Source organism: Manacus vitellinus, unplaced genomic scaffold (genome assembly GCF_001715985.3).
Source record: "Manacus vitellinus isolate BGI_N305 unplaced genomic scaffold, ASM171598v3 scaffold_12_pilon, whole genome shotgun sequence".
NCBI lineage: Eukaryota > Metazoa > Chordata > Aves > Passeriformes > Pipridae > Manacus > Manacus vitellinus.
Genome location: NW_021938949.1, coordinates 46,483 through 73,147, shown reverse-complemented (window position 1 = coordinate 73,147; position 26,665 = coordinate 46,483). Strand labels below are relative to the sequence as shown.

Here is a 26,665-nt window from a genome sequence, read left to right as displayed (position 1 = left end):
GTGGCTCAAGCATTCTGTAGGTTATGTCTATGCTACAGATTCTCTGTAGCTACAGCCAGGCTGGCACAGGCACATTTGCAAAGCCATTTAAAGTAAAAGGAGAATTTACTGCTCAAACAGCACATTGTGCTTCCACCTGACACAAGGCTTGAGGTGAACACCTAAACTTCAAGGTCTGTATTTTGTGCCAATATAGGAGCCAACTACTTAAACTCCCATTACAATTAATAAAGACTTAGTAATTTTATGGAATTTACTCCATGCCAATTCAGTTGACCAAAGAGTGGGTGTCCACTTTTAGGCTCCATTGACAACACTGGCCAGATCTCCATTGCCTGCAGCTGGAACTTACACACTCACAGGTAGACACGTCCACAGGAAGGTAAAAATTTAGATGACAGTCTTGAGCTGAAGCCTTCCTAAAATATGTTGACACAAGTTCTCTATTGGTACCACAGCCAAATCCACACCAAAGTTTTTGTCAGTGTGGTACTACCAAAGAAGGGATGTGAATGGGGACTGTTTGAAAAGGCTTCCATATAAATTCTGTTCTATTTATGCAAGTCTTGCAAACAATAAAAAGTTGGGCTAAAGCTTCACATAACATGTCTAAATTCTCCTAAATACTTTTGGAACACACAGACAAAACTTTTCAGCCATTTCTGAGAACAGAAAAGTCATTAAGAAAAACATTTTGCCCATCTTAAAAACAACCTTATTCACAGGACTTCAAATTTGGCAGGAATTTTAGTGTGAGAGATGCAGTTTTTGCCCTTTCCCTACAGATCTATCCAGACATGACCAAACTTGAGAAAACTATTTTGTTTAGAGTAAAACACTTCCAAAAGTTTGTCAGTGAAAAATCACAGAAAAATCTACTCTCATTGATCATGACTGATCCTCTCCAGTTTCTAGCACTGATCAGACGTCATGTAACTTCTAGGAAGATTCCTTCAGTCTGACAAGGATTAGAGGGAGGAAGTCTGTAATAAATACTCTAAGCCTAAGCAAAAAAAGTCACTGGAATGGAAAGCAGACATCCTTAAGGCTCCTGATACCAGTGTCACTTAAATCATCTTTAAATCATGGGGAATAGGAGTATCCAGTTCTCAGGTAGAGGGACAAATCTGGAGCAACGAGACAAAAGGGACTCACTGTGTGAATGAGCCTGATGAGACTGGGAGGAGAAACCATGGAGAGAGATGGAAGCTGAGAAGGGGCAGGGATGACACTTCAAGAGCCAATTAACCAAACCTGGATACTAAAATTGGATAAAGAGCTAAGGGAACTGAAGAGCTAAGACACAGGAAACGATGAAGGGACAGATCTCAAAAGGAACTTAGGGAAAAGGGAATAGAAAGGTTAAGGAGAAAGGATGCAGGAAGAACAAGGAAGAGTGGAAGTGGCTAAAAATATCAGTTTGAACAAAAAGTCAGAAGTCTGAGGCAGCTGAAACTGGATGAAGATTACAAGGAGGAAAAGTAGGCTGTCCTTTGACTCCTAGTGCTATATCACTATCACTCAGTCAGCTCAAATAGCAGAGCTCTGTATGTGGCCACAAAGGTTTTAAACCTGCAGTTTGGGAGGTCTGTCTTTTCCTTTTTTTCCCTGACACAAGGAAATAATACAGTCAGACAAATAAAAGGCAACTCAGAGACACGGAGACACAGACAAAGACACACGCACGACTATGTACGTACACTAAAACACAAGAGGGATTACAGATCACACGTGGATTTAATGCATAAAATAGACCTCTTAAAAGAAGTCTCTGCATTAAATAAACCTGTTACTTCTAAGACTGAGCTTAATTTGTAGAGGGGAAAAAAAGCACAGGTTGTGGATGCCTTATGGGAGAAAAAAAAGCACTTAGTTATGGCAAAAGAGTTCTAGTTTCCCTGCTTTCATGAAGTTCCTTTATGATACTGGACAGGGCACTAAGTAAAATTTTTCCTAATTTATTTTAGTCTTTAACCTTACTGTTAAAAGCTTGGAGTTTTCTTTCCCCTGTAAAAATTCAGCCTCGATTTCTACATAGATTGTGCACTCACAGCTTCAACAGTGAAGGAAGAACCACAATATCGGCACAACTTTTTAAGTAAGTCTGAGTAGTTTTGAAACTATTTCAATTTGTCATCCAAGTCAGCAGATATAAATAAATTCAACTTCTCTTGAGGGAAAATGTAGCCTAAGATGCATAACAAGGCCACATAAATATGCTATTTGGAAAAATTTATAGACAAGTTATTCATGTGTTTATTATATAAAAACATCATAGAAAAAAATCATGCGGAAATGAGTAATTCTTCCCTTTCAGCAGTATTTAAGTAGTCTACATACCTACACATTGAACAACAGCAAAAAAAAATGTAATATTGAAGAGGTTTATACTAAGAGAGCAATGTCCATCCCATGGACTGAACCAGGCACAAACTGTTCTGCATGTGACCACACAATTAAAGATGCATAATCAGGCATATGCACAAAGGACACTAATTGCGTGCAAAGGACAATAACTGTATGCAAAGGACCTTAATTATGTGCAGACAACCTGTCTTCTGACATGTCCCAACTTTGTGTTTCAATTTTATCATCTTAATAATGTGCTCTTTTAACAAAGATTTTGTAGATATATTACCCTAATTTAACAGAAAGTTCACATCAGACCAAATCACTATATATAGTCAATGATATACCTAATTTACAAGGTAATAGAAGGGATGGGGTGACAAGAAACCCTGGATTATGTACAGACATAAAAAAATACAAGAATTTCCTGCCCTTAATACCTCCCTCATTAGTGAGCACCTCCTTAGTATTCCTTCCCCACTGACTGCAATCAGTACCTTATTGTTCATAATTCCTATTTCCTTGGCTGTTCCTAAATTGCACTCTCCAAATGGCACAGAGTCATCGTAAACAAAATCCTACATCTTCAGTTCACTAATTTCTGTAAATTGAGCTCAAACAAAGCAATTAGATGGCATACTTTGAAACTACCAGCTTGAACATTAATATAATTTCTTTTCTAATAAAAGCTTCATGTGTTTTATCTGGCTGGGGCTTTTAGGTTTGGGGTTTTTTTTCGATTTGACCAAATTAGTCACTTAAACATATTTCTCCCATTCTTCCTCCCAAAACATTATATAATTCTTTTTTCAACTCACTAGTCACTGAAATAAACAAGCCCCTTGACTTTCCATCCTCTTCCATCACTGATATTCCTTGGGCAAGCATCGTGAAGTGCAACATCCTGATCTAGAATTTAAAATCCTGAAATTACTGGTCAAACATTTAAGCAGGTTATTCAACTGTTGTTCTGGGCTTCAGGGGAGGGAGGATAAGAAGGGGCTGTTCAGTTCAGTTTTGCAGCGTGCTGCCTCGGTAGTTTGTGAAGAAAAAAGCTGCCAAATTTTGTAATGAATTCCACAGAACATTAAGTCTGATGCTTAGCAGAAGCCATAACTGCTAAGTAAATGATATCCTTTTGATGAATACCCTTATTTGAAAACAACATTGATTCTTCTAACCCTTTAGCAGTGTCCCAAAACAGATGTGCACAACTGCAAATTCTGTTTGCTTTCAGGTTTACGAAGTGTGATGACATTTTTACAATCCTGCATGAGCCCTTTTACCCAGGAGTAAAATAAAGCACAATAATTCTTCACCATCTGTTTGTTAATTTTGCATTCATTTAACTTTGCATTTTAAACTAATAATCATTTTCTTATAATATAGTTTGCTCCATTGGTAGAAATTACAGCTGTTCAATTAAAAAAAGAATGGTTTATAACAGTACACAGTTTTCCTCTAAATAATTCCATTGCTCTTAATTATAAAGATGTTAGTGCCATTGAATGGAAAAGAACTGCCAGGGATTAGTGTTATGCTTTATATGTCACAGATTCCCTTAGTAAATGTACATATTTACTTCTGTTTCAGCACCAATTCCTACTTGGTCTCTTTTACATTAAAATTCCTTTCCTCCCCTACAAGATTCCATGTGGTTTTTAACATTGTTATGTGTAACAGGCTTCTGACACTCCTGAAGGACTGAGGCACAAACAATTAGATGAAGCTTCTGTTTCATATGTAGCACAAAGTAAAACCAAGTCCCTCTTCTTCATAATGCTTTTCCTTAATCTCTAATGACAGGACAAGGAGGTTTTGATATTTATATTTCAGCTGGTTACAGCTAAACTAGGTCTAGAGTAATGTCCTAAAAGCTTTTTCTCACCATGTTTACAGTCGGATGGGGAAATCCCGTTCCTTTATCAAAAGTAAAACCGCATTGAAATAACATGAATAATACATCAGAGCTAGTGAAGGGGAAACAATTTGGGGCAACAACAAAAGACATGGGCCTGGAGAAAGAGCAGGAGCCAGCCTGAGGTTCTGAGAGTCCTATTGTGTATTCCTTCTTATGCTCTGGGCAGTGCATTTTCCACACAGATCAGGCTCTGAGTCCACAGTGAGGCTACAAGTCCTAAACACAGACTGTCCCCATGCTAACACAGTGGAAAGTCTACTTCACTGTGGTTCCTGGGCTTAATAATCATCATTATCTACAAATAAACTCCTCAAGAGACACAGGCTGCTCAGCTAATTCATGTGAGCAGTCCAGTAGCATTAGAGAGCTGTTCAGATGGGTAAAACAATCAAGATGATTGCACTGTTTTCTAAAACCAATTTTATCTGATGGCACAGAAATCTCAGCATCAGATGACATCCTAATGCTGTGATAGTGTTACGATAACAGTGCTGTCACAGTACTAGGATGAATATTTTACTTAAAACATCCATAACACAAGAGATGGTTTACCACAAAATTGATTTATTTCACTTAAAGGAGTTCAGCAAGGACTGAAAAACCCCCTGAACCGGTGCATAAGACTGTAACAGTGCACTCACCTACAGAAATGAACTTCCAGAAGCGCCAAACACAACAAGCTCACATAAAATTAAGAAAGCACAACAATGCATAACTGTGATGCTCAGCTTCTAGTCCTACCAGAACCTTGAGTATTCTGACCTTTGAGTTTCTCAGAGGAGTGAGCACTGCTGCCAGGTCCAACCTTTATCAGGGGACTTCTCCATCACAGTATTTTATATCTGACAGGAAGCAAACATTGTGCAGGTGCCCAAGGCACATTCTGATGTGATGGCTGTGTAATGGGAACAGTCCCCACAACGATTCTCCACCTATTTCAAGTTACTCGCATTAAAAAAACTCGCCTGGTATGACATTTGAAACTCTTACTTATTGAATGTATTAAATCCATTTACATTTTGGAAAATGAGCATTTCCCTCACAAAGCCCAAAGAATAACAGTAACAACTGAACGGTCTTGTGTTATTTCTCCAGAAGTTCTCTATTTGCTTTCAAAGGTTTATGATTTGTCAACACATCTCCCTGGAAATACCACACAAATAACACCTAATATTGCTGTAACAACCTGCAGTAGCTGAAAGGAAAAAAACTCTCAACATTTGCTTGGATATTTGACAGAAATTTATTTAGATTCACATTCTCTATTTATTCTGCAGATTCTGCCATTCTTCCCAGTTCTTTGCAAGGCACTTTTATACTGAAGCAGAGTGGGGAAAACCTTCTGAGCAGAAGGAAATATTACATTATAAATTAAAAATTGGAAGGGAAAAGGTTTGACATGGAAATACCTGCAGTTTTATATAAAAAATGTGTCTAGATTGCAGACTGAATACATGTATTCTCATTGTATCTGAAGTGATATCATGTCACTGCAATTTAGTGTATCGAGTTGTTTTACCAGTGTTAGATGCTTTAGGAAACAAATATTTATTTATTTCCTAGCAGCTCCTTTCCCTCCCTGATGTACTGAAGAGGAAAATGACATCTTTGAAAGAAAACATTAATATCACCAAAGAAAAAGCACACTGGTAAAAAAGCTTATGGGAAGTGCTGATTTGAAAACATGCCACTTCATTAGTTCTTCAAATAATATTACTCAATAGGATTCTTAGTATTAATCATTACTATGATTCATGGAACACCTACACGTTCATTATTGGCAGCAGGCCTACTATTGTCTGCCTACTTTTTATTCCCAGGTCAGATCTGCAGAATGGAGAGGACAACTATATAAATGAAAATAAACAACATTAATTCTTTCACATAAAGAAATGAGTACCAATAGTTCCCTGGATCATTAGGAAAAAATGGCTTTAATGCAAGTAATGTCTGTATTTATCACTGAGCGTGATGCACTTGCACATGAAGGGCAGTTGGACCACATTTGTGAAGATTCATAAGATGTGTCTCTCATGCCTGATTTGTTCCATGTTATTAAAAAAACACTCAACGACACCTGCATTAATGGCACTACTTCACACTGATGCCTGCAATATTTATGCTCAATCTGCAACTCTGGGACAGGACTTACACTAATGGAAGTCAATAATAAAATCTTCAGGGAGTTCAAAACTATTTTTTGCTAATGGTTTGATTTTGCAAGCTGCTGAGTACACCAATCTCAGAAGTAGTTTTTAGGCTACTGCTTAAAAGCAAACTGATGCCAACAGAGTAATATGAGTACTCCTGAGTTTTAAATTAAAATATGTTTGCATGATTTTTTTTTAAGGATGGGTGAAAACTCCAAATGAAAACCCATAATATAATTTGTGTTAAACAGGAAAAAAACTCAGACTCTTTTGACTGGAATAATCAAAACCACTTTGTAACTCTAATTTCATTAAAGAGTCTGGACTTTAAAGCTCTCATTCAAAAAAAAGCATGTGACTCACATTCATGATAAATTTAAAAGACATGCTTAAATAAAATACACTTTAAAAGGGAAACTGCTACGAAACCAAGAGTAGAGTCCAACATTAACCAAACAATGGTACAGCTGAGCAAATATACCTACAGCAAGTCCCATGAAGGTATTTTTTCCTTTTATTCCTGTGCTATATATTAAGGAACAAGCTGCTGAAAATGCCTTTTAATTTCTATAATGCTCAAAGGATAATGAGGACCTGTCCTTGATGAAAATTAACCAATATTAACTCCAAAAGACTGATTAGCCTTTTTTTTTCATAAATACAACCTTCACACAAATGTAAAATTAGACCTTTGAGCACCAACATTAGAAAGCCCAACAGATCGATCCACATTATCTATGGAAAAGACTGAAAATAAAATATTTAAATAAGAAGTAGCCACAAGTGAGGTGGTAGTAAGGCTGGAAAATGAGGGTTGCATTCATATACCTACAAAGGTGAGGAGATTGGTGGTACTGCCACACTTGCTTCTGTAAATTTTATATGGACTTACTGCTGACGTGTTTGTTAAAGAGATGGGTATAGTTTCCTGCCTTTTTTCAATATATAGAGAGCTCCAGTCTTCTTATTTGCCAAAAATATTAATGAGATAACACTTTAATTACATTTGCAAATAATTTTATATATATTTGAAATAACACCTTGTCATTTCTGTGTTCCATATATAAAATTTGGGGACATTGCATTGTAATTCTCTCTGGTTTGCAGACACTGAAGGACTACACCACTGCTGCTGAGCACAGAAAGACAGGAGAAAGGAAAAGCCCAAGTATCCACATTCTCATGTTCTACTACAAAGCCCTGAAATGGGTCAGTCCCACCAGCAAACTGTAACGTTAGCCGAGGAAGAAGGTACATTCTTAATTTAAGCCACAGTGCAATTTTCCTGTAGTGAGCTTTCTGTGCTCTTCAGAGATCAGTTTCACCCTGGTTTTAACACATAACTCCCCATGGATTATAGAATCTTGAAATAAAATATTAGTGAACTATTAGGTCATTGCCTTAATGCTCAGAGTAAGAAATACACTGGGGGGGATTTGGAGGAGAAAAAAAATATAGAGACTTTCTTTGGGCGTATTATGAAAAAAAAAAGTGTTTTCCACTCAAGTCATGCAAAAGGAAGAAAAGGTCTTCGTGAAACACACTTCAGCAGTTTGGAACACACACTGAACAATTTCACTTCAGAGCTTTCAGTAAATTATTTCAGTGAATGTTACTGAATAAAGGAAACCTGCACTGGAAATTCCTCCAGGAACATCGGCCTTTCAAGTTTCTCAGCTAGGCTTTTTGGCTTTCAGTGCTGGGCTATTGCTGCTTCTGTCTCCTTCTGTGCCCCTGGTCCATTTTATCTGCATCTTACACCTCACAGACTGCCCTCAGCATCCGCAATGCCTGTCGTCTCTTCAGCATCAAAACTCTCCCAGAAATGCCTTTGGAGCAACAATCTCTCTCTCGATTCCAGTACCCACCTATTCAACATCTGGAGATAAGAAAGGTGCATTTTTCAAAGCATTCAGCTTGAAAAACACCCACAGACTGAAAACTCTAAGGCTGACTCTGCTTTCCTACTTCAGTGGCAAAACAGCTCTCCCAGGGTGAGCTCCCCCAGAACCTCCTCCTGGCACCTGCAGGAGCCACTGCACTGGGAGAGAAAGAGCAATGGATGAGGCTGAAAAATCAAAGATCTCCCTTTACTTGATGCCACACAAACCATCTTGAGGAAAGACACTCTGCGCTGCCTAAGTAATCCAAGTGTTTTCCTTCCTTGCTTGCTAGGAATTCCAGAAATGCAGTTACTGCGGGAAAAATCATTTAGGTGGATTCATCTGCCAGAAATCACAGAATCATTTAGGTTGGACCTCTGAGATCATCAAGTCCAACCTTAGACTGATCACCACCTTGTCAAATAGACCAGAGCACCAAGTGCCACGTCCAGTTGCTTCTTTAACAGGGATAATGGCATTGTGCTTCTGCTCAGGCCACAAAATTGCAGGAGGAACCGAGCAAAGAAGGAAGAGAAATTTTATTATTGCATTGGAAAAAAGAGACAATTTATAAAGTCCTCCCTTACTCTAAAAAGAAGCTTATTACTTAAACCTAAAGTGTATATATTAGCATCCATGCACTGGTCACTGTCCCTCTGCAACACCTGGCAGGGGTTAAGCTCTAGAACTTCGTTCTTATGGGTCAAGAAAGGAACAAGACACAGTTTCACTCTGATCAGTGAGTTGTAATGTGCACTGACAGCACTACTTGCTATGCAGATAAATTCACTATATTTTTTTCATATACTTGAAAACAAATAGGTAGGGATACAAACAGATGTTATTTCACAGAAGGCTCAGAGAACAAAGCACATCAAAAGAAAAATTTCAAAAAAAAAGTTGTTTAAAAATGTACATCTTTCCTTCTGCTTCATCTGAGGAGAAAAATTCTCTTCCAAACTTTGATTCACAAATTAAAGGCTGCCTTCCTCTTATAAATGCAATCAACATGATGAAGACGATATAAAAATTAGCTATAGCTAAATAGGTCTCACATGAACATGTGATCCTCCTTCTAACCAACAGGTCAGAATCATGATGATAACAGGTTATCAGGCAAGGAACTACTACAGAGATCGAAAAGTCACATTAAAGTATTTGCACTTGTTAAGAAACAAACTCCCCAAAAAGCACCCAGAAAAAGCTCCAAATCAAACACTTTGCCAATATTTGGCATACTGATACTCTCTGTATTAGCACATGAAGAGGACAGTGTGTTATGTCTCTAAATAAAAGAACATCTTTTGTTCTTGAGATGCTAATTTTAAAAAAGTGCTACATTGGGTATGTGTCATATAGCCTTGAAATAAATATTTCTTCATATTTATAATAAACTTTTCCACTTGTAAAAATTCCAAAGACCTTAACACACTGAAGCATAGTATTAGCTTTACTGGAATGTTAACAATAACAGTGTTAAATTATGAGAAAATAACTAAAAAAAAAATTGTATTTATTTAAATAAGATTTTGGCTAGGGAAAAAGTCTAATATTTATAAGATTATTCTATAAACAAGTTTTTAATGAAATAGTTTCAATTTAGTTCTGCAGCTTTTTATACCTTAATTTTTTCACTGGTTGGCTGACCTGAAAAGTGACTTAATGATAACAGTGAATCTCACATCAGATAGTGTAAATCTGCAATATCAACCCATCTAACAACTGATGAGGGAAGAAAAAACAGATCAGCTCCTCATTCAGCAAACCTCAATTACACTGCCACAAGCAACACTTACAACCAGACCTTCAGTAACATACCCAGACTTACCCCAGTACCAAAGCATTCATGAGCAGGAAACACATCAGAAAGACTAGGAAAATAAATGAAGTTCTTTTTTTCCCCTCAATAAATGAAAAACTCAAAATTAAAATAATTTTCAGACTCCTTCATTCATCAAAAGTGCTTAGTCTTTACTTTAGCCACATTTTTCCCACATGCTACTGCCTCTCACTTTATGACCACACTATTCAGATAGACCACTCTAGTTCAGAGCAATCCTTTAAAACTTTTAAATACACCACTGAAGATCCACATGCAAGTGTGGAGTCTAATTAGATCCCAAGGTATCCATAATTTATGTGCCAAAATAATTACAAAAACATGTTAGAAGCAGAGAAGCGTTAAGTTCTTGATTTGCATTTACTCTGTTTTAACTATTACTTCACTGTCTTAAATACCAGCAGGGATACAGAAAAATGTATTTTATTTTGTTCTAGAAAATGTGATCTATGACACAACTGGGGAAACTGAAAACTGTCTTTTGAAAGCCAAGTCCTAAGCTGCAGTTTTAAAGGTGCTGTGTTTTGATAGGGAACAATACTCTTTATCTGTGGGAAGTGTCATTTATATGTTTCTGTTCTGTGTTTCACCGCAGAAGGAAAAAACAGAATCACAGAGTCAAAAAATGGTTTGGGTTGAGGGGACATCGAAGACCATCCAGCTCCACTCCCCCTGTGACAAGCAGGGACATCTTTCACAAGACCAGGTTGTCCAATGCCCTGTTCAACTTGGCCTTGAACAATTCCAGGGATGAGGTACCCACAACTTCTCAGGAGAAACTGTGCCAGTGTCTCACCACTCTCACAGGGAAGAATTTCTTCCAGTCTAAATCCAAACTAAACCTATCCTGATTTAGTTTGAAGGCATTCCCCCTTGTCCTGTCATGGAGCTCAGGGCAACCTGGTCTAGGGAAGGTGTCCCTGCCCATGCAGGGGGGTTGGAATTGATCTTTAATATCCCTTCCAACCCAAATCATTATGTGATTCGATGATCTCAAATGAACTACAATATGACATGGTAAAGTTTATTTTGGCTCAAACAAAAGAATACCTTAAACTAATGAGAATTAAACTGTAGGTCTTACTAAGCAGGCAAATATCTGTCCTCAAACTGCTGGACTTGCAAAAATCTGAACACACATACAGGTCCCATTGCATTTCTTGAACCTGAACAGATTTACCAAAGCTGTACTGACATCATTTAGTACAAAAGTGTACCAGAAGAATTACACACAGTAAACCACAGCCAACTATGATAACTTTAAGATAATGCAGGTGCTTTGCAGAATTTGGAAAATACAGTTATAAAACACTGACATAGCCTTTCTGATGTCATCAACAAGCTGTAAAAACAATCTGATGCATATGCTCCAAGACACAAAGGATCTGGCTTTAGGTGATCAAAATCCAAACCACTCTGGAATAGAGTAATTCACGGAAGATAATTTGCAGTGTTAAACTGCTACCAAACGTGTAGCCTTAGTCACTATGGTCCTTTAAAAACAACACTTGTCTTCAACAGCAGGGAAAAGGTGACAAATCTCTAGAGAAACTCCCAAAATAACAAGAGAGAAATTCATGCAAAACTAAAATAACCCATGGCCCCCACTGCTGAACTGTTACAGTTTGTCTAAAACATGCCAGGAGCTGAACGAAAGTACCAACCTAAAGCACATGCAAGTGTCTTCTTGATGAGACATATGTCAGTACTCCTCTAGTCTTTCACTAGCACATTCTGTGCCAGAGTTCTCTAAGAGACAGCCACCCATAAAAAAAGTAGAGACGTTATTTTGGAAGAATACTTCCTGCAGTACTTCCTTCCTCAGCTGCAGGACAAAAGCAACTACAGGAAAAAACCCGCGGTAAGATAAAATCAGAAGCCACACCAAAGAGCAGCCAGGTAGTCACTCCCAAGCTGCAGTGAAGGGAGAGGAGGGGAAGCCAAGTGCCTTGTGTGAGCTAAAGAACCATAAAAAATTCAAGAGTTGGGAGAGGAACTTCCGAATTCCAGAGCTGCTCATTCAGTTTCACGTTACAAAGCTTGTCCTTGAAAAATAGGCAAATACAGAGGACTTTGCCCAGAAATGGTATAAATTATGATAAATGATATTCTCTTAATGCGTTTTCCCCTGGCTTTAAGAATTAGTAGCTCTTCCAATAAAGAAAAAGGAAGAAGGGAGGTTTTACAGCATCAAGGAATTGCAAATCCTGCACTCTAGAAAAAAAAGGCATCACTCCATGCTCTGTTCCTCTAGGTTGAGACATATATGAAGCCAACACCATCCCTACATGTGGGTTTCTGTCATCTAAACCATTTATCACAGTTTTTGTCCACAAAAACTAAAACCAGATGAAAAATTGTTACGGCTAAATGGGCACAATCCTCCACAGTTTATGAAGTTTACAGTATATTAGGATGTTGTTGTTCACTTTTACACACATGGAACAACAAAAGGAAGTCTCATTTTAGCCAAATTGGTTTTCAACTTAAAGCAGCACAAATAAAACACACACATACCACTAACATGGAAAAGTTTCAACAAGACGAGAAGTGTATTGAGGCTGAGGGGTGAAGATATACAAAATATGGACAAACCCTTTTAGAAGATGTATAAACCTTTTAAATGTTCCCCAACTTTCCCCTCAATTTATTTCTTTCTGGTCTAGCCAGAATCGAGTCTGGAGCAAAGAATTATAAACAGTGGATGAAAAGGGGTGAGTGAGACATTTAATATGCAAGCCTTGTAACAATGTCCCAACTTGGAAGCATCTACTAACAGCCTGATCCTCTGGTGACAGAATTCAAGGGAAGCTGCCTTAAAAAAAAATAATCAAGGCTGTGTTACCATGTGAAAAGGGCTGACAGGAGAGAGGAGTGTCAAAAAAGCAGATCACTTTGAGCCTGGAACAAGGCAAGACACTCTTGATTAGCCTCTCTGCAAGGCAACAAGTCCTCCAGTTCTCAGCAGGGACAACATGCCAAACACTGCCTGCAGAAACCCAGCAGGAGCTGCAAACAGCTGCCTTGTAGAGAGAGGAGACACTGCCCTGATTAACTAACTAAAAAAAAAAAGGATGGGTGGGAGAAGACTACAGTGATTTTTCAGCTGTCTGGCTGCAAGAGTCTTGGTCCTGAAGAAACACTTGAGTATTACTGGAAAAAAAAACAAAAAAGCTGTGAAGTAGATAAATATGTAAACAGCTATAGAGAATTTCAAAGCAAACAGAAATCCACATTTTATAAAACAGAAACAGAGTAATAGAGAATTTTGCAATGACTGCTTTAGACTTTTCATTACTACCATGTTTCTCCTATTCAGTCTTTAAGAAGATAGGAACCTCCTTCTTGGTTTCCATCAACACCGTTTTCTTTGCCTTTGGTGTCCTTGACAAACCCTCCCAGATTTGGAAACTGCTTTCTACATCTTATCAGAAAAGAAAGCTGGCTGGGAAAGTTACCATTGCATTCCTTTCTTGTGCACAGTTTGTTCAAAAGTAGTTCAAACACAATAGCGATTTCCTTAAACTCACTCTTTGAATTGAGCTACTTACATATTGGGGGGAAAAAAAAGCAGCTCACCTTATTTGGGACTCTGTAGCATACAGAGGAGTTATGGCTAGACAGTGTAAGGCAGACAAGTAGTAAGCTTTAGAGAAACAGCAATCTACTCAATATATGTAAAATAAACATGAAAATTACAAAGCAGTATTTAAAAGATACCTGAAAATATTTCAGAAACCACTCTTGTTAAAGTTGAGCAGATGCAAGCCTTAAAGGCCTCTACATTTAAAATGGTAATGCCAGTAAGTTCACATTTCCAAATATAAAAAAGCAGCATGGTTAAAAAAGCATAAGACTGAAGCCAGAAATACAAGAGAAAGCTGAAAACTCTGCTCGTCCACATTTTTTTTTTCCAGAAAAATCTGATTTCTGTTCAATCAGTTTCCTTTACTTAGTTTATCTTACTAAGTCTCCATTTCATATCATCTTTGCATCTTATCCCAAATATTTCCAGAAACACCTTATCAACAAAAGTCTATCTTCATAAAGCTAACAACATGACAGCTTTCTTTACTGTGGTGATCTTTATATACTGAGCAAAACACTTATGAATTATAAGAAAATTCAGTTAAGTTTTGGATCAAACAAATCACTGGAGCTTTTCTCTTCCCTATTTATATTTTGAGGAGTTCTTTTCTTCCAAAACTTGAAACAAAATTACTCCAAAACCTCATGAAACTGGGGGAAGGAACTGCCATTTCTGGGTGTTGAGGCTCTTTACTTTACATACTGTACAAGTTCCATGGATAATTAGGTGAATTATTAAGAGAGAAAAGCACTGGCACTATGCTTGTCACTGGGATCACCAGTTCTTCCTTATGACCCTTTAAACTTGGAAAGGAGTTCTGGGAAAATCCATGACTGCCCTGCTGAGATAAGCAAGACAAGCAGTGAGATGAAGTGAGGCACCTACACCACCCGTGAGGGCAGAGCACAGCTACTACCACAAACCTGACTGCATATTCCAGCTTTTCTTTGTCTGTTGCCATAAACCAACACGACACACAGGACTTCAAACACCTCACACCTACAGAGTATGTGCACTCATGAATAGTAAAGAACAGCAAACCCAAGGCTTTGAAAGAAAGTCAAAGAACCCGCCTCTGTCTAGACACAAATACATGAAATGAGCTGGTCAGATGTCTTTGCCAGGCCTTCAAAATGAGTGAATCAAAAGAAAGAACTGAAGAAGAAAGATATGCTAAGCAGGGTATTTTGTGAGACATTCACAGATACTGAGATCTCCACAGTGTTGTACTTAGTAAATAAGGGCCAGGAAGAAAACCCAAATGAATTAACATACATACTTTGGAACAGGTCAATGAAACATGTCCACACAAGCTTTACTAATGCAGTCACAAGTTCAGTGAAGCCAAATGGACATCTCAACTGGTAAACAGAGTAATAAGAAACACTGTCATATCCAGTTAAAACAGATCTGCAAACAATAGGCAGCCTAACTAATGAGAAACATGAATGTAGCTTACAAATTAAAGAGACCTTCAAGGTAAGAACAGCCCAAAAAAATGCTTGCTCTCTGCAAATTAAAATGCCTAAACCAACACACTATACTATCAAAAGTTTGTAACACTTCAAAAATTCATTTTTACATGAACAGAAGGAAAAGAAAATGTACTTTCCCAGCTAAGGAAAGATGTCAATGCTGCAGACCACATCATAAACCAGTCCCTCATGCCAGAAGGACTTCCAAGAAGACAGAAATCCCCAACTAAGCAAACAACAACAAAACCCAAAGCAAATTTGGTGGCAAATAGAGGAAATAGCATACAGTTTGGTTTTATTTAAATTATTTTTCTGGGTGCCCTGAGCACATACTTGCATCTGCATTGCCAGCAGTATTCAGAACATCTAAACAGAACTTTTCTTTTAAAATGCAGTAACATCACACTAGAAAGAAGCCCAAATGCAAAGATGTTGTAAACACAAAAACATACATTAAATTTATTATTACACCTTTCATTCAAAGTTTTTTAAAAATCTCTCACACAAAGAAAATATCTTCCCTTGAGCTTTTCTACTATCACATAGGATAACCAGCACCTTATACTTTTTTCTGCCTTCTTTATCTTAGAGACAAGTTAAAAAGTAATGGAAAAATTATTACCAAGCACTACAGCCTGGACACAAGCAAATAGAGAATTACTTGAGCTCCAAACCAATTCTACACAAACTCTTTGAGCAACCCCTATATATCTGCTCTGTGGTCAGGAACAGCGAACTACAGAAGAGTTTATTCCTTATTTTTTGGAAAAAAAAATAAAAAGCAAACGATTCCCTGGTGTGATCGTGGGATAACGAAATCCCATTCCATCTAGCTATTCCTCACAGTTGTGCCTTTACTCTGCTCTCCCTGGGGACATCACAAGAAGGATAAAAGAGAATAACCAAATCGGTCTCATTCTTCACTAGCTGACTGCTGTATCACACAAAGGAAGTTTCTCAATGGTTCCAGCAAAGGTTGAAGAGAAAATATGCAGAATAGCAGCTGATTTGAAGTTCTCTGCTCTCTCTGCATTGCACTGAAACCTGTGCAACAGGGGTACCTAAAAATTACTTGCAGAATTCGAAAAGCTCGGTAGCGAAGCTACAGCACAGCACGTGAAAGGACAGGGACAAAATAGAAACTGCAACACCAGAGGGATGTGCCATTCTTCAAAAACTCTTAGTTAAATACATCCATTAAAAACATCTATGCAAAACTTAAGAGGTACTGATGAGTTAACGGTGAGGCACCTTCACCCCAGGGCACAGGGGAGGAGGAAGGTACCGCACAGAAAGAAATGAAACTGAAATAACGAAAACACGACAAAATTCAACAGAGTAAAGCACAGACCTGAACCCCTCAAACAGGACTTCTGTTAGAAATCAGAATATTACAATGAAAATGACTGTTGATGGAAATGAGCTGATCACAAAATGACTCCAAGCCACCGTCATCAGCCAAAAAACAAGGGGACAAAGACTTTTCAGGGGTGAGATAAAAGAATAAGTACTCAATTTTGGATGTTCTTTCAATTCTTATTGTAGTCTTTTATATATAGACACACAGATACAAATATTTTAACATTTGCAAGCTCATCTGGAGCTTAATATTGTCAGGTTCATTCATTCTGAATAGTCTTTTATTTTGAAAGCAGAAACACAGAAATCAATTAAATTATTCAAAACAAAGCATCAATTCAGTATGAGAAGAATTAGAAGGTTCAAGGAAAGCTGAATCTATGTATCTAACACTGATTTAAAGCAGTTTTTTAGCCCACACAATGGAGAATATCTATTAGCATCTTCTGCAGAATTTTTTTGTCCTAATATAATGCATGAAAAATAAGAATACTCAAGTAAAAAAAGGCCTAAGCATGATCACGGGAAAAACAGTAAAAATGACACAGATCTGTTGATAGCATGGCTGACTTAACATAAAAAATAATAAAATTATTAAAACCCCCATCATACGTGATTAAATATGACAAAAAAATATGGCTACATGTGGTAAAAACAACGTGAAATACATCTTCAACATTTCAAAATGCTATCAGAATGGGACACCAGAAGGAGTCCACCCTTTTCAAAGGTACCTACTTATCCAAAGACATTACCATTTCAAACTAAAAGATTAAATATTTACATAGGTATTTCTATCAGTATTTAAAGTACCTATTTAACATTTTGTGGAAGAAACTAACCTATATTTCTATACTAACCTGCTTTTTTGAAATTGGTATGAAAGTAATTGAGAAATTTATTACATTTGAGTCACATAGTTAATATAAACTGGCAACACGAATATTTCCTCTGCCTAGCAGAGTGTTTCCTAATTTGAACTCTATTTTGATTTTGTCTCTAATTTGTTTTTGGTCAGTCTGGTACTTCTTACACTCTAGTTACCTCAAAACTAATTAACAACATACTCCGTGCAACTCCCTAAGCCTTTTTAATAAATTGCAACGGCAGATTTTATCACAAAGACCTGCACGAAGAAACCTTATTACAAATGTGTATTTTTTTCACAGGCTCGAGCATTCAAGTGCTTTTACTCACTTCTGTGCTCCCTGAGACAACAGCTTTGTCCACGTTCACCGATAGCTGCTCTTCAGTCTGGCAGACTCCCAATGACCACTCCGCACAGCGGTGATGAGCCCAGCAGTGACCTAATGCAGCAGGGAAGAGAAAGAGCTTGGGTTGTACTTCCTCTAAGTATGGAACTCAGTCCCAGCAGTAAACACTCACCAGACAGAGCAGAGAGTCTCTTCCTCCTTTTTTCCTGTTGTGACATTCAGTGCCTACGTTATCACACGCTGAATATATTGCAGTTACTATCAGTCACTAAATATTCTGCTGTTTGCTTTTATACATAACACACCTGTATATCTGTTTCTAATTTTCTAAATTTCATATAACCACAGTTATATAACCCCACAGTGTGGGATTCCATGACTTTACGATTCTACATTCAATGCTTGTGTGCCACACACACAGAGTTACATTTGATCTTATATTTCACTGTAGATAACATTTGCCTATGTTTGTACTCTTAACTTAGGACTCCCAAGGACTGGATACAGATCTGTATGTTCATGTAGAACATGCTCATGTGATGCTTTAGAATTCTTGCACAAAATGTTTAAAAGCTCAAAATACAGCATGAACAGAAGCACCACATAAATGACTGAGAAACCTGTGTCAATATAACAAATGTTATAGAGATAAAACTAGAAATGTTTACCTACGCAACAGAAAAATTTAGAATTCACAGAATTCAACAGGTATCTCTTAAAAGAAGTTCCTAATTTAATTCTGGGAAGCACAGTGTAAATGATGCATACTTCCAGAGGAACTCTGTGACAGCTTTATAAAGGATTAATAATGATGCTTTACATTAGCTATTGAAATTATATGTTTGGTCAACTTAATCATTCAAACCACAACAACAACAAAATCCCAAAAAATCTCTGTACAGGCTTGGGAAGAGTCATCTACAAATAACAGCAACTTTAAAAATGTAGATTGATAACCCCCCCACCCCCCCACACACACTGTGGTGTAACCATTTAAACAAAACAATTAATTTTTTTCCTTTTAATTAGACTTTGAAATAAGTTTTCACACTCACAAAAGAATGACATTTATATCATCACACAAATATCTTTACATCTTTTGAGGCCAAATATGTGAGTGGACTACTGTCATCAAAGCATTTGGACATAGCAGCTTTCTGAGAAAGTAACTCATAACTGAGTTAATAGAAAAGTTCCATTAAAATGAAAGAGCAGATGACAAACCAGAGATTTTTCTGACAGGAAACCTGCAGATTCTGGAAACACACAAGTGTTTTATGCTGCTATTGCTCTAGCAAGGCTGCTCTTTTAAATCCACTGTTTCCAGCAGGAGATTAGGTAAAGTAAGGATTAAGACTTTTGAGAATCATATAAAGCTGTGCCTCATTGCTTTTTCCTTTTCTACCCAAAACAGAATTGTGCTACTGAAGGTATTACTACCTGAACACCAGTTCAGGAGTAGATTACAAATATTTCCCCAGACAAAGCTGAGGATTCTGTCCAGTACTTGGAGAGGAGTCTATACAAAACCACCATCTAACATGGGAAAAAGCTACCAAAGTACCATCAAACACTTGACAAACACAGAGCACAGAAAATCAACAGCTGTAAAACTTCACTCACTGTCATTAAAGCTACTGTACTACTACTGGAGAGGGAAAGAAAGGAGGATAACAACAGATCTTACCTGTTGGCTCAAATAAGGCTTGAACATCAATGTCATCTGGTAAGCCAACTAAACTGAGTTCATCCCAGACTTTGACAACCTGATCGTCAGAAGCAGTTTGGGTGCTTACACTTGTACATGACGCTATACTCAACCGAGATCTGTATCAGGGAGCAGAAAAACACACTTAGAAGCAACCACATTCTTTGTTCAATTAGCCAGACACTTGCAAATGATCCAAAAGTCAGGGTAGGAGAGTAAAAATTTTTCCCAACATGATAAAATATAAATCGACATGTACTAAAGTCTTTCTTCCTCAGACTTTAGCCAAACATTTTCCTCATTAAGAGTTTTCAGTTAAAACTGCTATTCAGTAAACAAGCCTGTGCTCTTCCAATGCTTCAGGACACACGTGCTTCTTTTTTAATTCTGCTCGGTATTAAACTTGCCCAACCCTCAGAATGGACACTTAGGTAACAGCAATCAGTCTGTGTTACTCTGGGGAGGAAGGGGTGCAGAAGGAAGAAAAGAGTGGTGCAAGTGGCAACCACAGGCTGCAGCTTTCATAAGCCCTTCTCCCTGCAATAGCTGGCCCAGGGTACAGCACTGACAGTATCTCAAAGGAGACTGACAGAGGTGAGGGGCCTATAGAAAATACAGCAACTACAAGGGGAAAGTAGAAAAGAGACCAGGACTCACAAAGCTGTTTGGAAATAAACATTTTTATACAATGCCATCAAGATGTTAAAAAAAGGGGGACAGAGAGCGGAATTAAAAAATGCAGTGATATAAAGACTACTATATTGTGCTGACATGGCAGGGTCTACTTTACAACCTTATTAATTTCTTCCCCAAATTCTAATCTCAACAGAAAACAATTTATACAACTCAAATTACCCAATTAAAAAACAAACAAACAAACAAAACCAAACCAGAAGTGGTTAACTCCACCCTTATTTGCTGCAGGCCAAAAGCTATCTTAGACATCTAAGGATGTGCATTAGGCTTACTGATAAGAGACCTGATCACTGATGCTTCAACAATCGGTAGGAAAGGTGGTGCTGCATTTTCTATTAACGTTCTTTGAATTTCCCTACTCTTCCTATTAATAACTCAAGTGTATGCTTTTGCCAATAGATACAGTAAGCACTGGAATAACTGTGATAACTTTGCCTTCCTGAAACCATGTATGCCTTACTTCACCAATTACATTCATAAATACATGAAAAACACCCTTAGTTTATGGGGAAAAGAGTAACAACTTCTCTTGCACCACCCAAGAAACCGTAAAAGTTTTCCACTCTTACATGGTATCTTCACGACTTGCATCATGACAAAAGCTGAACATCAAAAAACCCCACTCCAAAACCTATTAATTCTGACACTAATTCTGACACTATCAACATTAAGACTCTCCTTAACAAAGCATTACATGAACCCATTGTGTTTGACAAAGCTGGTTCCTGAACACTGCTCATGTCCAGTGGAATCACAGAATGGTTTGGGTTGGAAGGGATCCAGTTCCAACCCTCCACCTTCCACTAGACCAGGTTGCTCAGAGCCTCATCCAACCTGGCCTTGAACACTTCCAGGGATGAGGCACCCATAGCTTCTCTGGGTAACCTGTTCCAGCACCTCATCACCCTCATAGTGGAGCCTCCCCTGACATTAAACTGCTACTCACAACACCAGAGTTTAAAGAGTCTTTAAGAAAAACTACATCCCAACCGACAAGGCATTTTTCTGGGTAAAAAGCTTTCTCACAAGGTCAAACCCATCCATTTACAGAACATCCCAATTTACTCTGCTATCTCACCCTGAACAGAATCACTTTCCAACCCAGCCTGATCTTTTGTACGTAGCCTTTTTTGTAAATTGCATTTCATATACTTGCAGAATACAGTAACTGCCTGAGGGGAGCAGGTTCCCTCTATTAGCTTTAAGAAAACCCATTTTTCTACATCGGCATTACACAACGTGCACTCTTACCCCCCTGACATGATGACACAAACGTGCACCTGAGAAACATCAGTGAGCACGAAACCCCCCGGACAGCCTCTCTGGCAGCCAGCGGTGCCCGGGCGCTGAGTGCTGGCACATGACAGGCTGAGTTTGGCAGAGCCGCCGCCTCTCTCATTGTTTCCCTCCCCCGGCCGGGCCCGTGCCCGCAGCCAACCCCCGGACCCGGCGCGGACCTCCCGCAGCTCGGCATCCACGCCCCGCATCACCGCATCCCACCCCTGCTCCGCCCACGGCCCCGCATCACGGCTCCGCATCCCCGCCCCGCCCTCAACCCCACATACCGTTGGCAGCATTCCCCACTCAACCCCGCACCACCGCGGCTCCGCTCCCCTGCCCCGCACTCAACCCCACATTCACCGTACAGCATCACCGCACTCAACCCCGCACCACCCGCGGCTCCGCATCACCGCCCCACAGTCACGCCTCGCCATCAGCCGGCACAGCCCTCAACCCTGCACTGCCCCGCACAGCCTCACCGCCCTCAGCCCCGCATCACCCGCCGCCTCGCATCATAGCCCCACATCACCTCACCGCCCTCAACCCGCACCCACAGCCCATTCCCACAGCCCACTCCCGGCCTCTGGCACAGATCGCCTGCAGCCCCACATCACCTCTCCGCCCTCAGTCCCACACTGCCCGGGGCCCTGCATCACACCACTGCCCTCAGCCCCGCACGGCCCACAGCTACTGCCCCATCCCACGTTCACAGCAGCCACTGCACGAACTGCCCCTGCCCGCAAACACCACACCAGCCAAAGGCCACGGTGACTGACGGGACCCCCGCGTGAGAACAGACGTGCGAGCGCGGCTCTGATGGGTCACATCCAAACGCCATCACTGGACACACCGTGCATTGCACAAACCCTAGTTTTGGAGCTGGGGACGCCCCCAACATCCCTCAGAGAGGCCTCAGGGCGCTGCCCCTGTGATGGCCAAACGCATCCAGCTGGGAGAGCTGCCAGCAAACCCCACTCCTGGAGGGCAAGAAGCACTGCTGTGTGCCTACAACAGCATCCACACCAGTGCCAGCGCCAGCTCTGGAGGGCAAGGGGGAAAGTGCTGACTAGATGGGCAAAGGCTTCTCATTACTCCAGTCCACACAACACATGAAGTGTCAAAAGTCCATCGTCTTCTACCCTCACATATACTTTTACTTCCACCTCACAAGCAGATCTGTGCTTTGCAGCAACTATGTCTCTTTTCTGCATTCTTCCAGACTGAAGATTCTCACTCGGGGGAAGAAACCAACCCGTTTTTAAAAAGCAGAAGAGCTATTGCTATGCTGCTCGGGTGGTGGTTTTTCCGGGGTTCTGCTTTTGGTTAGGTTTTTGTACGTGTTGCTTTTTCCTTCAAAAAATTTGTTAATAACCCACATTTTCACAAATACAAGTTATGTGCTTCTTGCAAATACAGGATCAGTAAAGATGCTTCCTGGACTTCGTGCAAAACAAAAACAGTGAATGTTTATCGTACAATGGACTTACTTCTTCTGTCCTCTCTGTTTGCGCGGCACTGAGTTCTGCCTTGGAGTTCTCTCACAAGCTCCATCGGTGCTGTCGCTGGCTTCACTCTTATTTAAAGGCTGGTTTTTCCATGGAATAACATACCCAGGAGTTGGACTGAATTGTTTTAAGTCTCCTTGTCCTAATGAGCTCCGTTCTCCACAGTAACAAAAGGCGCAGAGTTGTTCGCTGTAAAAGGGAAGATCGTTACTTCTTTTTTGGGGGAAAACCACCAGAGGATACACCACCAAAGAGTAATTTTCACTCCGATTTAACCCTTTATAACAAAACAATAAAAGCTCCCAAGTGCTGTCAGAATTCAATATTTAGAAACGCTATTTCCAGCTAATTTCCAGTTACATTAAAATAACTTTTTTTCTTGTTCACAAAACTGTATGATTAACAAAACAACCAAAAAAATCCCCACTTATTCAAATGCTTAAAATAATTTCAAAAATTCTGTGTCTCTAAACACATGCTTGCTAAGAAGCATCAGAACATTACAGGACATACAGAACATTACTACACATACACCCTTCTGTAAGCACATACAGCTTATATGTAACACAGTGTGCAAATACCAAAAGGTATTTCATAAAACATGGAGAAAAAAATGGAATAATGAGAAAATCACAGCAATAGCTACAGTCACACATACCAGGGCATAAAACATACAAAAATCCAAACATCTTCGTTTACTTTAATATTTAAAAACAAAATTATGTCTAGAAGTTTTACTAGAGGAATTTTATATTTACAGAACTGTGACCGCTGCAATGCCGTGTGCCATTTGCAATTATGTTTTAACATGCATAACATAGCGACAGGATTGAAATGACAGCTCTGACAGCACTCCTTGTGTCACATCATATGGAAGCTACTGAAAAATATTTCTATAATAAACAGATCCACAAACTTAAAATGTGAACTTCTGCAAGCAATGCAGTTTGCATTAAAGGAAGGCCATTTAACACATTTTTTTTTTTTTAGTGCTTAAATGAGCAATTCTGTTTTCTTCGTATTTATGCCCCAAAGACCGCAAAAAGATGCCTCAGGGAATCAGGCACTTGGATAGAGGCTTGGTTATGCCTGGATTCCATTTAAATAGATTTCAGTGCATCTCCAAGGTGGCACATTTGGATTTGGGACACTCTGTGCTGCGTGAGTGAGAGGAGGGAAGTAAAGTGGGAGGAAGAGAAAACCTTAAGGCTGAACTCCTGTATAATATTTACTAAATTCTAGTGGGAAAAATAAAGAGTGCTTTTCAGCCTGGAGAGACAGGAACAGCAACAGAAAAAGGTGAAAGTGGAAAAGGAAAGAAAAAGACCAGAACAGAAACCCCTGAGAATCCAGCAAAAGCCCCTGAGATTTGGTTTAACATAATCTGAGATGGATCTTTTTGCTCTCCCCATAGGCAACACTAGGAAAAAAAAAAAAGAAAGAAAATAAAGAAAATACAAGTGGGTATGTAAATGCCTTTGAACTGCTCTTCTATTACAGTCAGATGCTAAGGAAGGAAGCAGCATATCACAAGCCCAAAATGAAGCCCAGAATGAAGCCAAATACTTTTACTAATGGTCTATAGGTAGGATTGTACTTTCCCCGACGCAGATGGACCTTTGGGGACATGCAGGTTGGTGGGCAGGTAAAACAAGTCTCATTCATGGTACCCAAATCATACCCTCGCACAGTACTGTGAGGAAACATTTGTCCTCATCCCGTGGCCTCAGTCGCACATCCCTCCCTGATCTGCCTGAACACACGACCAGCGTGAGCCAGCACAACCCCCGGAGCTGATGGCAAATGTCTGACACGCTCCAGAAATCTTTAGAAAGAGGCACCCGAAGATAAAAAAAAAATGCAAAGAAAATAGAGATAAAGACAGTGTAAGAACAGTGAAAAATGAATAGTTACAGCTAACCAGTACATATGTCTATTTTATAGCTGGCTTTCAGAGTGATAGAGCAACAAATACACTATTATTTGTCTGTCAGTGACTATAACCACTAGACTGCCAGTGAAACCTGATCTGGCCTCACAGGCAGAGTTCCTAAGCAGGGAAAGCAAAGCTATTTATACTGGTTGAAACTAAAGAGACTTGTGAGGAGACTTAAGAGATTTAAACAAGCAGCACCATGGTATATAAATTACACTAGTTACAAACACAAGATTATCCACAGTGGAATAAATAATTATTCATACATCCTGTTAGGACAGACTATCACTGCTCATTAAAAGACTTGAGGATAATTACAAACAAATAAACAAAGCTCGTTAAAGAGGAGTCGTAGCAAGTATGCAATAATGTTAAGGTTTATAGAAGAGAAATATGAAACAGTAACTAAGAAAAAAAAATATACTAACTTTTCAAGTGGTATTATTTGAAAAGGCATACAGGAGTAAAGATGATATTTCTGGAGCCTGTAAGGCAGCTCCGGCACCACAACTTCCAGCAGTAGCTTTTCTGCAGCAGAGTGGAGTGAAACAACAGGAGCAGAGACTTTCACAGCTACTCTGCAGCGTGGTGCGGGCAGCTGTGAAGCTGTCAAGAATCATATGGTTTGTGCTACGGCTCCTGCTCCAGCAAAGCTGGGGACTGCAGCTGAAGCAAGTGCTCGAGTGCTCACCACGGGGAGGGTGCTGGGGGAACCCTTCGCTAAGGACTTGTGAACACACGGATACAGAAGGTAAGGACAGGAGCAGCAGAACATTCCCTGCCCACTGCCAAGAGACCCTGGGGCTGAGACAGAGGGAAGGGATTATAAAAGGGGGGGGGGAAAGGTTTCACGCTTTTCAGGAAGGGTAAGCAGAAGGGCTGCCAGTGGCAGTGAACTCCCTCCCAGGATCTGGATGCTAGAGAGACCCTCTGCAGGAAAGCCACATTCCTCTGCCTCCCAACACGCCACGTGGCTGGCTTGCCACGCAGTACAAAGTGGACAGTTCCATCACGTTAGCCTTTTAAGTTTAAGTGCTCAGTAAATATTTTAAGTTATGTCTGTATGGGCAGAAGGTAGAGATTTTTTCCTATCAGCTGAGGATTGCAGAAAGTACTTACAAATCTACTTTCCATATGTCAATATGCAATTAGAGGATCTAAATCTGTGATGCAAGAAGAGCTCTCATACTGAAGATAGCGAAATTGAGATACTGGCAACTCTTAAGATCAAACCCTAGATCTGTTATCATAATTAGCATATTTTAAGAACAGGATAATTCAAAATGGGATAAAAAGCAAGAGACGATGTGTCACAAATCTTTTTATAAGCTACTAAGAAAAAAAAAAAAGAAGCAGCTCACCAGTACACCATTTAAGATATATCTTAGGTGCTCCAACCCAAAATGTAAGTTCATCACTATTTGTAACTTTGACTTAATTTCTAATTTTTCCCACAAATGCTACTTTTTTAATATAGGTTTAAAGTTGCAGAGGTGGTTTATTACCAGGAGGTGCTTATGTGCCTCACCTCATCCCAAAGGATTTCACAGATGCACACAAATTTTAATACATAACACTGAAGAAAAATTATGTTCAGAACGGACCAGACATAGTGGGTTATGAGGATGCAGTAAGAGGCAAAAAGGCTAATAATGTCTGAAGTTAATGTCTGTTCCTATCAAGCCATGTGAGGAGATCTCGTTTGAAGGATGCCCTTTCTAACCAGAAACACATCAATCTCAGCATCCCTTCTTTTGCA

The 26,665-nt window shown here is 39.4% G+C and overlaps 1 protein-coding gene across 6 annotated transcripts in view; it reads right to left on the bottom strand.

Moving 5' to 3' along the window:
- Positions 1-26,665, bottom strand: part of KMT2C (lysine methyltransferase 2C) — a 144,340-nt gene that overhangs the window by 94,172 nt on the left and 23,503 nt on the right. For all 6 annotated transcript variants that reach the window (XM_018089193.3, XM_018089194.3, XM_018089191.3 and 3 more), the window contains exons 3-5: positions 22,953-23,159; positions 19,468-19,607; positions 17,764-17,873 (exon numbers count right to left, since the gene is read on the bottom strand). In XM_018089193.3, the coding sequence (XP_017944682.1) occupies positions 17,764-17,873; positions 19,468-19,607; positions 22,953-23,159 (457 nt within the window). The remainder of the gene's footprint in view (positions 1-17,763; positions 17,874-19,467; positions 19,608-22,952; positions 23,160-26,665) is intronic.